The 14,273-nt window shown below is 47.3% G+C and overlaps 1 protein-coding gene across 1 annotated transcript in view; it reads right to left on the minus strand.

The window, feature by feature from the left end:
• The window catches only part of DOCK5 (dedicator of cytokinesis 5), a 69,886-nt gene extending 55,926 nt beyond the window's left edge, over positions 1-13,960 (minus strand). Inside the window, exon 1 of the mRNA XM_061349727.1 lies at positions 13,876-13,960. Within this exon, the coding sequence (XP_061205711.1) occupies positions 13,876-13,918 (43 nt within the window). The 5' untranslated portion in view covers positions 13,919-13,960. The remainder of the gene's footprint in view (positions 1-13,875) is intronic.
• Between the last annotated feature and the right edge of the window lie 313 nt (positions 13,961-14,273).

Genomic DNA, 14,273 nt, shown 5'->3' on the forward strand with positions numbered 1-14,273 from the left:
CTTACTTCTTTCTTTATAACACTGGTTTAAGCACAGTTCACATCTTAAATGCAGCAACACAACCCCCTCCCACACGCAAGTGCCATATTTACACACCCCAATCTGTTCCCCAAGGAAACCTATTACTGAAAGAAGCACAAGTGTTGAGTTTTAAGAAGGCAAATCAATGATGCAAAAGGTTTGCAGGGGGCTCTGGGAAAATCCTGCAGGTTCAGAGGGGCTGTGCTTGAAGAACTCTGCAAATTCAATAAATAAATTCAATAAATGGAGCTCTTCTGTCAGGAAATTCCCATCCAGTGCCTATCATTTCCATCAGGAGGAGGTATATTGCCTCCTGGAAAGGATCCAGCACAAACAAATGACTGTGGCTCACCACACCGGAAATTCCCTCACATACACCAGCTTCTAACTATAAATAATCCCAGAGAAGCAGGCAGGAGACGTGAATTCCCTGCAGGATCTGAAATAGACCCCGATCACAAACACATACTTCTTTCCTTACGCTGCAGGGACCGTGTTTGTTCTCAGTGGCTCTAATTCATGCTTACTATAACCCCAGTGCCTGCAGAGATACACACAGAGGATGGGTTGAATCCATAATGTTGTTTTCCAGTGGGTCACAGGAATGTTGCTGGACTTTTGCTCCTGAGGCTTTGACATCCAGTTTCCTCTCCCTCCCTGCAACAGTGTCATAAGCCAAGATATAAAAACTTGGATAAGTTTAAGACAGTAAGAACTTGGTAATCTGGATATTCAGTTTAGACATCTTCAAGGCCCCAGAACAGGCCCAGAAGTAAAAATCCCATCAACATCCTTGCAGAAAAATCAGGATAACGTTTATGACCAAAGACAAACATGAACATACACAGGAGCAGATCACAGTAACCATTAAAACGACCTTGTTTTGACAGACGCCAAGATCAGGAATGGTCAGAACTGGTTAATACTGTATCTGATCCAGTTAAAGAGAAACTGTTCTGCCAGATAGAGAAAATAACCCTGCCAGGGACTGCAGGATTCAGCAGGAAAGTGCAGCACCCACCCCAAAGGGAAGTGAAGCTCTGTGGCCATGCCTTCTGCTGCAGCAAACCTGCCAAATCCCCAGTGCTAAGGAGTGATGTCGCAATCCACGACTTGGATGGGACATCTCCAAACCTTCCCAAGGTGCAATCCAGGCTTCCTTTGGAGTCACTGCTGAGCTGCTGGCTACTGGGATGCTGCACTACCCAGAGGTGCCATTTCACAGGTGAAGTCCAGGCATCACGCACTCTATGGACATCAATAATCCCCCAGCACTGTCAACAGCCTCCCAAGATTTAAAGGAGAGCATCTTTGCCAGTTTCTAACTTGGCTGATTACACTCTGTCTCCTCCTGTGGTTACAGCTGGACTGCCTTGACTGCTGTCCTAAGACACTGCTTGGGATTCCTGTCCTCATTCTCCTCGAGAAATGGCTCCTGGTTACAAATGCACGTGTGCTTGTATGGAGAGGGATTCCTCCACCCAGTTTCTAGATGCCTTGGGTTTCTGTGGGACAAGCAGACATTATATAAATACCAGGCTGTATTTTTCCATAAGCTGCTGCTTCAGCCTCAGACAAAAGCAGTCTGAGCAGCACCCAGTGTCCCACGGAAAGGTGGGCGGCCATCACACAAGCCTTTCTTTTGAGAACACACAGCTAATTCAAACCCTAAGCGCACAACAGCCCTAAGAAGATGGAGAACTGAGCAGTGCAGTTCCCTTCCCCAAACAGAGCCACAAAACAGAGAACTGAACACTGCAGGTCCCTTCCCTTTCCCTTCCCTACCAGAAAGGTTTCAGATTCCATGTGTAGCACTTAGAAGCTAAAGGAACGCACTTCTGCACATGCAAAACAAGGCAAGGCTGGTGGTATCTTGCTTTGCTGGATTGAATTAAGCAAGAGCAGAGGGTCACTGTATATAAAATCTCCTACCCGATGGTTATGCAGAAGGTTATAAAAGACAAATTGCTGGCATATTTTCCCTGGGAGCTTTACTGATGCTTCCTGCTGCCTGGTGTCACTCCTGTCCCAAAGAGTCCATCTGCAGTTATTTGAACTGCTTTGCCTCTTCTTCCTTGTGTGTATTTAATCTGACCTCTCGCAGACTTGAAAGGAAAAGGAAGCTGCACATAACAAGCATGGCCGTGGCTGAAAATATCAAAATCCTTCATATAAATCCTGACAGCAACAAGAATGGAAAAGGGGAGGAAAAAAAATAGAGACTTTTGTCCCCAGATGTGCAGGAATATTTAAAGTTAAGTCTTTCTGCTTCAAGCTAAACTTCAGTTGAGATTTTGTCCTCTGAAATCCATTTTAGAACAGTGATTCCTTCCTTTTATCATCCGGAATGAAAAGCAGCACTCAAGTCTAGCAAATTCAATACAAATAAAGAGGCAGAGGTGGAGAACATGATCCACGAGAAGGAGATAGTGGGTTTGTCTGAGTGATCACATTCTTCTGAGCATAACTAGAGGCAATATAAGGAATTATTTCACTTACAGTCCCCAGTTTGATGAGTGGAAAGCCTAAGAAATGGTTTTTTCTACAGTGCATCCAGCCCAAGGAATTCATTAGGAGGGAAGGTCAGAGGAGTCAACATTGGGGCTGGTTTGAAAAGGGCAACAGATAACTTTATGACTGATGACAGCAGCCAGAGTAATGGAGGTGAAGATAAGGAGAAGCGATTTTCATGCTTCGGGGCAGAAGGTGACTCCTCAGAGCAGATGGAGAAGGAACTTTACAGGCATTGCACAACAAGGGCATGCACGCTGCATGTGGGGGTACACTGCTCTCCTCTGAAGCATCACACAACAGTCATCCCACAACCAAGGGCTACACAAAAGGGAAGCAGAGGAGGAAACCTGGGCTTTCCAGGGCAGCCAGGGCTCTGAGCAATGACTAACAGTGAGCTGGATGTTTCTGAGAAGGCACAGAGCGTGATGTGGGCTGGCACACAGCAGCGTTATGATGGGAAGAGCAGGTTTAGATATGTGACTCCCTCCAGTTGCATGAAGACAGCAGATCACCCATAGCACATTTCTGTGGAACACCAGAGTGGCACTTGAAGCAGTAAGAAGCCTCAATGGCACGTACAGGGGAGAAAATGGGAAGCAGCAAAATTGTGTTACAAAGAAAACCCCAAACCGAAACACACTTTGAAAACCCACAGTGCTTCACTTTGTCCAAGAGCCCTGGGAGGAGCCTTCATTCCCAAGAGGTCTGTTAAGCAACTCATGGAGCCTGCTCCTGTTTTCAGCGAAACCAGATCCCATGAAAGTCAGGCTCTTTTCTCCAGGGCCTGCCTACAGCATCCACAGGGAAGGAAGGTGGTGGTGCAGGGGGCTCCAGTGCCACATACACATCTGGCTTTAAAGAGCCAGATCACCTGGGTAGGTGATCGCCTGCACTCATACCGTGGCTGACACACAGTGCTACTGATGCAGGGCAGAAAGCCAGTGACCAGACTCTTCTGCATGCAGAGAAACTGAGGGCAGAAAAACTGAACATCCTCCTGTCCATCTGCAGCACACTCAGAGGTGAAAATCAAGTATTAATCACTAGACCCATTTTAACCCCACGACTAACTCATTTTCAGGCCTGTTCTAACAGCAAAGTGAAGCTAAACCATCTGAAACTGAAGTGAATGAGGCAGAAACTGTCACGTACTATTTTGTGTGTAATTCCGAGCAGAAGGAAACGGAATCCTCCCCTCAATAACTTGTTCAAATGCATTTCAAATGTGGATTATTGGCCTGAAAAGCAGAGCCACTGCAAGATCCATTATCTCTAACTTGGCTCAAAATAACCACCCCTCCACCCATCACAGATACGATAACTGCTTCCAAATACCATGTCCCACTTCTCTGCAGCCTGCCCTCACCACTATCTGATAGGAGAGGGCTGTGCCTTGCTTCCTCTGAACAAAGAATCACATTCAGAGCTCTTGCAATAACCAGACTTTGTCCCATTACATCTTTCAACTGAAGAGTCAAGAACTATTGTACAGAAACAGAAGTATGTGCTTTTCTGCTGCAGACCCCTGTATTAAGCCATGGCATTTCTGCTGGACGCCCCGTTTGGAGAAGCCTGGTATGCTCTCTGCTGCCAAGCTGTAACCAAAAAAACAGTGGCTTTATTTAAAAGACAAGGAACTGCCCAAGGAATTAATTCTTAATAGAAACAAAGGCTTTTTGATGTTGGAGCAAAAATGTTCTTGTAGCTTCCCAGGAATTTGTGTCTGAAGAATTGAGAATAACATAATGAAGATTCAGATGTCAGATGACTTCAAAACCAAAAAAGTAAGCCACAGTTCACCACTGGAAACATGCACATTAACTGGTTATGAGAGAAATCACTCCTGAACGGGTTGATGCCGAGTTCCACACAAAGTTCCAAGTGACTGCTTAGCATTCTGAATGCAAATAATGCAGAACAGCAGGATTACATGAATGGAAATGCTCTCATTAACAGCCATCATGAGACCTCAAACACATGATGAGCTGGAGGAGGACCTTTAACATCTTCTGTACTTCAAATTTCAGGCTGGCCTTACACACAGGAATACACCTGGGAAGACTTTTACTCATCCTTAAACTTGGTTATCCCATCCCTGGAAGTGCTCAAGGATGGGGCTTGGAGCAAGCTGCTTCAGTGGAAGATGTCCCTGCCCATGGCAGGGGGTTGGGACAGGATAAGCTTTAAGGTCCCTTCCAACCCAAACCATTCCAGGGTTCTATAATCTTTAAAAAGGGCATTAAATCAATGGAGAAATCATATCACCTGCCTATGTCGGAGGATACGGCATCGCCTGTCTAATTTGGGTTCAGTAACTATCAAGTTTCTATATTAATTCCTTTCCTTTGAGAGCCATAAGAGAAGCAAGAACATCCACTGTCCCTGACATGCTTCCTACACTTGCAGTTCCCACCTAAGACTGTTTCAATAACCAAACCCAAACAGGGTGCTACCTGCTTACATGCCCAGGACAAGGAGGGGTGTCTGCCTTCCTTCTGATGCAGAGTGCACCAAAAACCTGGTAGGGTTTTCCTGATTTCCTCTGAATAACAGAATATTACCCTGGGGATGGGATGAGCAAATAATCTACTTTTTGCAGAGTGTGTCATGCACAGACTGATTTCCAAACCTGGGAATGGGGAAGATTTTCTCTTTCAGTCATGCCATCATCAACTTGTGGATACTCGCATCTCTCCATCATACACTGGATCAGATTCTAGGATCAATGGTTTCATCTCTTAAAGCCTGAATTCCTTTAAAAACCCCCAACTGAACAAACTCAGCCCCTGGGAATAGGGATGGCTGCACAAGCATCACTCAAGTGCTCCAACTAGATGATCTAATGGTCTCCTGTGTCTTTAATCTCTACAGGCTCCAACCGCAGTCAGCTCCATAACAATGCTCTGGAGCAAGTGGCAGACCCAGTGACAAATTAGTCCATGTATTTTAATTAGAGCTTCGTAGATTCAGATCAGGCAAACTGAGATGATTCAGAACTGTTGAAGCAAGAGACATAGTGATTATAAAGGAAAAAGAAATAATCTCCATCTTTTCATGTCTGCAGAATTCCCATTAGTCACCTTCTCCTTAAATATTTATTGCAGTGTTTACACCACAGTAGCTTTAGGAAAATAAGGGAGATTCTGTTCTCAAAGTGCATCTATACTGAAATATGGACAGAGATATACACCCAAAACCAAGTCTCTCCACATACACTTACACAGACACCCTGGGCAGAACCCACTCTGCCTTCACCCTGAATCAACTCAGAGCTTCCAGGATTTGCAATAACCCATCCTGCCCTCAAAAGTTACACAGCAGCCTGTATTTCCCAAAGCTCAGTTTTCCTTTCTACCCATCTTAACATGGAGTTAAAGCTCTGCTGTTTTTATACACACAGACCATCTTACTGCAAATGTGTACCAGACTAACACATAGCAGAGCCAGAGTACACAACAGTTAGTATGCATTTACTGTACATATGGGTAACCCATACATAAATCGTTGGCTGTGGCATCTTCTTCACTAGGCTCTCTACTTCATATTTCCTCTCTAACGGGCCCTTAGGGATTTTGAGCTCAGAAAAAGAATTAATCTACATTATCTGTCTCAGCTTATGTCTGGAATAAGAGGGAGTGGAGTGAGCCAATGGAGAAATAAATCAGTACTAGCAGTGTAAGAGCCAACCTCCTCCTGAACATACCCAATCTGGTGCTTGAGAGAAGAAAACATCAATGAAACCCCCCCAGGCCTGCAATTCCAGTCTCCCTGGAACATCATGAAATGTCCCTTTTTGCAGATGCACAGATGGAAAAAGAAAACAGCCCAGCCTCTCTACTTGGAGAGTCACACTTCTGTGATCTTTTAACAGGCTCTCTTGATACCTCTTTACACAACAACCATGTAGGGTTTTCTGCAACATCACTTCAGCTGTGGTTTAGAGACATGCCCTTGGCTTCTGTTCCCACTGCATTAGCAGCCTCCATCTACTTCCTGCAGTCAGTGAGAACACCTCACAGTGCTCAGATATAAGAAGGGAAGATAAAACAATGAGGTGTTAGCCACAGTGTAAAAGAGTTGTTGAGGCTAGGGCCTGTTTCAGCTGCGGCTGAGTCAAGCTAACCAAAAATGCAATAGCATGCCAGTGTTGCAGTGGAATGAACAGACCCAGGAGTACCCAGCTTGGAACTCACGTGCCAAAAGCAGCTTCCAAGTGCAAAAAGATGACAACACACTGCTTGTCCAGTCTGGAAGGTGGTCCTGGACTGAAGGGTTCTCAACCCAGCTGCTGGAAGATGTTGCAGTTTCACTGAGCCATATCCTCAGAAGCAGGTAGTGATGCTGAACTGCCATTCTGGGTTAGTGCTGCTCAAGGCTGAGCAGTGTAAGTTGGCTCAAGGAGGAAAAGGGTGCAGCCAGAGCTCCCAATGTTGCTTTTGCTACAGAGAAACCTCAGAGCTGGTGCTATCAAAGCTGATCTTCCACCAGCTCTGATTTCACAAAACATCTATCTAGTGTGCTTAATCACTTTATTCCTTTACTAAGATGTACATTCAACTTCTTTCCCTGTAACACAGTGACCTTCTCAGCATGCAGGATACAAGACTAGACTGCTCCTTTTCATCTCCTGGCGAGGCTACAAGAACTAGATACCACAATGACAGGAGACTTATAGATCTTATTAGGTTAAAGGGTGCTTGATATTATTGTAAGGTGCATTTCTTCCAAGCCCTGGAGCTTTATCCTGCCTCTTTGAAATCTGAGCAGTAGCATCTAGCCTGAATGATTAGTTTTCTCCCCAAAATACATTAAATCATAGTCTTGTCTTTTAGAGCAACCATTTTAACCCCATTCCAACTACCATTTGAGCAGAGAAATCAACAGGACTGCACCGGCTTCAGCTGAATCAGAATCTGATTTGTGTTCAGGCCTATTGGCATCATGGGAATTCAATAAACTTAAGTGTTATCCATCTTCTCTGTGCTGTGCATTTTAGAGAAAGAGATGCAGAAGAAAACAGGCACACAGCCAGTCTTTAGGTTGTCCTCTACAAAAGAAAGGGTTCGTCCCTTTGGTCTTCTGAGTATTGTGGTACTTACATTCTGGCTTCAACAACTGCATATACCTGCCAGAGGTCTGAAATCCAGTGTCCACAAGAGTAACCTCTGATGTGGAACATTTCCATTTCTATGGTCTGTGAAGGAACAAATGCTCATTTACAGTATAGAGGCTGCAAACGAATTTTACCAAGTCTATCTGTAATAACCTTTATTTTCCCCTCCAAGCCTGCAAACGTGCAACTGGTGTTCAGATACACAAAGTACAAGAACTTTTGCAATGAAATCTTCAAGCAGATTTGTAAGAGCAAAACCCCATCACTTGATAAATTGGACACCTCAGCTAATTTCCAACTTGAAAGCGTGTGGCACTTTCAAAAGAGTTAAGTAAATTTGCCACTGGCTTTAAATTACTGTCCTAGTTCTTACTGGGCAAAACATCAAAGGGAGTAGAAAGAAAACCTGGAAATACTGCTGTACAGAACCAAGAGAGCTACTATCTAATGAGTTCTGCTGTTTGCATTCGTTCCAGGGGGAGTTAGGGTGAGGACGAGGTGTAATGAGTACAGCACTGGAGCATGGAGCCCAACTCTGCCTACAGGCTGCTCTTTACCATACATTCACTTGAGTTAAAACTCCTTGTCCCTGGCTAGCATCACGCCTACACGCATCAACTCTAAACTCAAGCTATAGACCCACAGAGAATATAAAGCTAAGGGATCCCACTTCATCAGCTGCAAACAAATATGACGCACCAGAATTCCAGCCATAAATCTTTGTCCAACTCTTCTCAGGCCTTCAACACCTTCCCCTTCCCATCCATGGGCTCAGAAAGAGACAATCTGAATGAGAAGAATTCATAGCATGGCTTTGCCCACTGCAGTTTAAGAAACCTGGGACATTCTGTCAAGAAACCCTTCACCTCCACTGGACAGCACCTCTATGGAAACTAGCACTTGAGCTAACTCCTGCTGGCAGGGCTGAGACAGGCAGGATTTCTGACGTCCACAGGGTCTGCAGTTGGCTTCTGTAAGTCCAGTCCTTCCCATTCAACACAGGCTTCCCAACAGATTCCTATCCCATAACAGATGCCTGTGGTTTCATTGATTCATGTCTGCAAAATGACACAAGCCCCACTCAGAGAGCTGGCGGTGCCCAGAGATGCACAGCTCCACAGCTCCAGACACCTTTCATTCCAAAGCAGTTTTATCTTCCCACCTATCTCAGGTAACAAGCAAATGGCAAACAGGAGAACAGCGCTGAAATGAGGAACAGGAAATCTTGGCTGGGAACTAAAGGTCTTGCTCTGGAAGGAAAAAAGCCAAAGAAGAATATTGATCCTTTTGCCACCCAGAAGAATGAGGAACAAGTCACTCCGATCTGCAGGAAGCACATCAGTTTTCATTAAACTGCACGAGATGCAGACAGATAAAGAATTTGGCACTGCAGCCTTCTCTTTGCTTTCTACAGCTACTTCATACCCTTCCATTAAGCTCCATCTCTCTGCAGCTTGATACCCCCACTGAGAATGGAGACCTGCAAGAATGAGGTCTCCAATATTAAAGCTACTTACTCTTGCATTAAAAAAGGAAAAAGCACTCTCTCAGCACTAATTGGCCACTATTTGCCCATGACATTCTGAAACAGCATCAGAACTTCAGAGCTGAAGTGATAGACTGTTCTATTATTAGAGGATCAAAGTACCAAGCTTCCCAAGAGCAGGAAGCTGTTATTATCTCCACTGTATCTCAAGGAACTTTTTGCCCAGATTCAGCACTTTCCAGAATGGGATCCCCTTTAATTGCAGCAACACCTTCAGAAGTCACCAGACACTTCTAGAAATGCTGGTTTTCAAAGTAAGAGTAAGAAAAGGAATGGTGACACGTCTTGCTCATGTCAGCAATGCCTTTGAAGTCCACAGGATTAATTTCACAGGGAACTACTTAAGGAGTAGAGTAGTAATCACAAAAAGCAAGAGGAAACAGACTTGGGATAATGTGGATTAACAAAAACTAGGACGGACTGTGGAAGTGAGCAGCAGCACCGCTAACCTGGACATCAAATAAACCAAGACACCGCAGCAAAAACTGGGGAATCAAATCAGAAAGAAAGCACTGCCCACTCCTTCGAAAAGACAAACTTTCTGCTGTCAGCAATGCCAAGTTTTCACTTTTCCCTGCTGGAAGCGATGCTGGGATTGCCATCAACAAGACAATTTGGACACAAATCACAACAAAGCAAATGGAAGGAAAACTGAGTATAGAGTGTTTCTATCAACAGAAAGGAAGATGCACACTTCTGCAGTAGGAATGGGCTCTTCCATTCTTCTAGAGCTCTTGTCAGGGTCCTGATGACAACAGTGGACTTGAGTTAGAAGCATCCTGCAGGAATGGGAGCCACAAGGCGAGCAGCAAGTTGAAACAAATAGAGTTGTGCTCTAATCTGACATGATGTGCTACTGTCAGGCCTGTGAAAGTCCTTTGATCAGACTGTATTGAGCCAGCTTTGCAGAAGATATACGAGGTTTAAACACGGAGCCAAGAGCTGATGGCTTCAGCACATCAGAAGTTATCACAAATCAAACCATTAGTAAGAAAATCATATTCTGCAGCACCGTCTCTTCCTCTCTGCTCCTTTGCATTTCTGCTCCCATAAATCACAAGTGTAGCTGGCAGGCACTGGCTTACATTTGAAAAATTACTGCCATTCCTAAGACATGATGCAGCTGACTAGAACTCAAGCACCACATGGTATTCTGACAAAGTAAATACTTCTTCACGACAAGCACAGTCCCATGCTCCGGTCCCTGCAGCAGGGAAAGAGGTAATGGCTTGAAAATGACCATTAGGGGTAATTACCTGCTAGCACAGCAAAAAACCAATTCAAAAAGGGAAAAAAAACCAGTAAAATAGAAGATAATGGACTGAAACTCAAAGGCTTTTTGCCACAGTAACAAACAGTTTCTTTGGTCGCATGGCTAAGGTATTGCAGCCATAGCAAGTGGCCACACTTCTGCAGTGAGATCAAATCAGGCCATTCCTTTTCTAACCGTCACCCATGCATGCAGACACTCGAAGGGCAAAATGGGAATCCCTGGAACAGGATATGAAGAGGCTGGGAAAGAAGCTGTCCCAAAGCTTCTCGACCTCTCCCGACAGTATCTTTCCTTCCCAAATAAGAGGTGAAGCACGTTGCAAGGAAGCTTTGTGAGACCCAGAAAATCCCACTGCTTAAAGAGGCAAGATGCTGCCCATCAGACGATCGGCAGTGTTTTTGTCCCTCTACAAGGCTGAAGCTTCCAAAATCCCATCTGTTACTGGGTGGCAAACCCACTGCAAGTGAGAAAGTGTAAACCATTTGTCTCTCACGTATGCTTCCCTAAAAGTGCTGCAGCTCCCAATCTTGCACTCTCTGCTGCCTGCCATTTCAAACACAGTCCATATGCCATCTGTACTATCCATAGTGAAGGCTTAACCAATTGAGGACAAACTGGAAGGCAGCAAATCAATCTGAACCCCCAGTCAACAAAATGTGTAGAATATAATCCAGGACACAAACCATCCTGAACTGAAACGCAAGGAGCAGACAAATGACATTGAATCACACTGGAATCACACTTCTTGGAATTTCTTACTGCTTTGGTATGATTTACAGGGTTGTGTTTAAAATAAATGCAAGTAGTTCCACATTTCCAAAGCACAGATCACTGACAGCCACAGCGTGTCTGAAAACAACTTGTATCTTCACACTTCACAGCTAGCAACTTACCCATGCTGCCAGTGAATGGGAGTTGCTACCATCCTATGGCCTGTATCATACAAACCAGTGGCATTACCCTCACTACAAGCACCCTGCTAACTGGCACCAGTAGGTACCTTGGGCAGCAGGCAAATTACTGGCCCCAGCAGCTCACACTTCCCTCTCAATCCTCACCAACTGCTTCGAAGTCAGCACAGAATCAGTGAGGACTGGTACCCGAGCACAGGCTTGACCACCACATAGGATGCAGCTGCAGACAGGAGCCTGACAAGTCCGCAAGCCTCAAGTTGACAATCATAGCATCATCTGGGCTGGAAAAAGGCCTTAAAGATCATCAAGGCCAAGCACTGCCCCAGCACTGCCAATGTCACCATCTCACTAAGGGCCTCGGCTACACTATTTCAAAGCACTTCCAAGGGACAGTAACTGCAGCCCTGCCCTGGGCAGGCTGTTCCAATGCATGAGCACCCTTTGGGGAAGGAACTGTTCCTCAGCTCCATCTAACCCTGCCCTGGTGCAGCTTGAGGCCGGTTCCTCTTGTCCCATCCCTTGTTCCTTGGGAGCAGAGCCCAGCCCCTCCTGGCTCCATCCTCCTGTCAGGCAGTTGTAGGGAGCCATCAGGTCCCCCCTGAGCCTTCTCTTCTCCATCTGAACTCCCCAGGTCCCTCAGCCCTTCCCCATCACACTTGGGCTCCATTGCCCTCCTATGGCCCCGCTCCAGCACCTCAATGTCTCTCTTGTAGTGAGGGGACAAGAGCTGAGCACAGGACTCGAGGTGCAGCCTCACCAGTGCCCGGTGCAGGGGCACAATCCCTGCCCTGGCCCTGCTGCCGCACTGGTGCTGACACAAGCAATATTACTATTCCATTAATGCCACGTATCAAACGCTGCCTGATAAAGCCAGTCTCTGCATAAATACTTCTGTTGTCTGCCTGTGTGTTAATCCTATCAGTTCTGGTTGCACATTAAATGCATGAGCTGAAGCATTACAGACCCTGTGTCAGTTTGGCTCACGTGTCTGCATACATGGGCAAGAAGTATCCAAAGCTGCCTGCACACAGGTGTAAGGGGATGTGCAGGCAGAGACAGTTTATCCCCCACCCTGCTTACTCACAAGCCAGTGCCCTTTTGGGGTGAGGAGCTGTCAGCAGCAGCAGTTGGCTCAAGCCAGCACAAAATACCACCCCGGAAGCTAACAAAAAGGAAGCCAGAGGAGTGCCTCTGATTCATCCCACTGCCCAAGGCCATTCTTCAGGTAGAAGAGCCTTGCTCAAAGCTGTGCTTCAGAAACCCATCATAATCCAGCCAATCACACCAGCATTACAGAGTTTGATTCTAGCAACCAGAACCGTTTAATTCCTGATGCTCAGAGTAACTTCACCAAGTCATACAAACGGGCTCCCCTACATAAACAGCCTGGGCTGTTACCTGCACAGAAGAAACAAAGTTCAGGGCGTACAATACTCCACACCCTCCCAGTTACCAGAGCAGAAAGCAGATAAGGTTGGGCTGTGTGTAATAGCTGGGAAGCTCAAGCCACAGTCCTGCAAGAAGCAGGCTGCCTCTCTGCAAACCCACCGTGAAATCACGTGGGGAACCAGTTCAAATGCACTCTGAAATACAGCGCAGGATGAGGCTCTTTACCTTTAAACCCACGGGCTGAGCTGGAATGACCAACCTCAGGGGAGCTGGGCAGTTAACACTTTGCCTGCATGAACATCAGCGTTTTTCTCGCATCAAGAAGCCCACTGTGGCACAAGGAGCACCGAAGATCACTCTTCATTAAAACAATCATAAGTTGCTTGTGCCATCAGCGGTTTCCGGTCTGTTGTTCTCTGCCCAGCCTCAGAAGCAACCTCGAAATTGGGCGGGTTTCAATCTGTCAAACTCTCAAGAAAAGGAGAACTCACCACCACCACCATTGGTTTGGTTCCTCCTAGTGGGAAACGAGCCAGCACCCAACAGTCTCCTTTTACACATGAGGGAGACAGGGCAGAAGGCACAAGGCGTCAATCAAGCTTCCACCATGCCTCGCCCTATGTCAAGATTTCCACCCCCTGTAAAGGTCTCACCCACAGTCCTGAATTCACTCATTACAACCTTCGTATCCTGTCAGCACTTTTTCCAGCCACATCTTTACGAGAAAACAGTCATTTTTTGCTGCTATGTTAGAGCACTCTTCACTGTGAAACATGCTGGAGAGGCAAAACCCGAATGGCCACTCCTGAACACGCATGACTCCAGCACCCCCGCGCTCCCAGGGTGCGAACGGGACACACAGCCGGCCTCCATCCCTGCGGGCTCACAGGGACCACCCGCTGCTGACCCTGGAAGTGGAGGAGAGCACCGGCCGAGGGAGAGCTGAGAAAGTGCAGGGAGCGAAGCGAGTCAGGGGCGTGCAGCAGCCAAGGAAGGGCTGGAGATGGGGGAAGGACCCGCGGAGCCGAGCCGCGGAGCAAGCCGAGCGCGGAAGGGACAGACGGGGCTTGGAGAGGGGGGGCCGAGCGGCCGGGCTGGCACTCACCGACCCCGTACTTCTCCCGCTTGGTGGGGATCCAGCGGGCCATGCCGGCGGTCCCCGCGGCTCGGCTCGGCTCGGCGCCGCTCGGCTCAGCGCGGCTCGGCTCCGTTCGCCGCCGCAGCCCCGCCGCGCTGCCGGGCCCCGGGCGCCCCGCGCCGCTCCGCCATGGCACCAAACTTCCCGCAGCGCCCAACTTCGGAGCCGGCCCCGCCGCGCCGGGCGGAGGAGAGGGGAGGGAAGGGGAGGGGAGGGCGGGCAGCGGGAGGAGGGGGAAGGCGGCGGCTCTGCCCGCCCCGGCGGGGATCACCTGCTCCCGCCCCGCCCCGCAGCGCGGCCCGGCGCTGCCGCAAGGTGCTGATGGGGCAGCGGGGAGAGAACGGGGCCCACGGGGGAAGCGGTAA

The sequence above is a fragment of the Neopsephotus bourkii genome, unplaced genomic scaffold, assembly GCF_033783945.1.
Source record: "Neopsephotus bourkii isolate Nb327-2 ecotype Australia unplaced genomic scaffold, CSIRO-AGI_Nbou_v1 NB_457, whole genome shotgun sequence".
In the NCBI taxonomy this organism is placed as follows: domain Eukaryota; kingdom Metazoa; phylum Chordata; class Aves; order Psittaciformes; family Psittacidae; genus Neopsephotus; species Neopsephotus bourkii.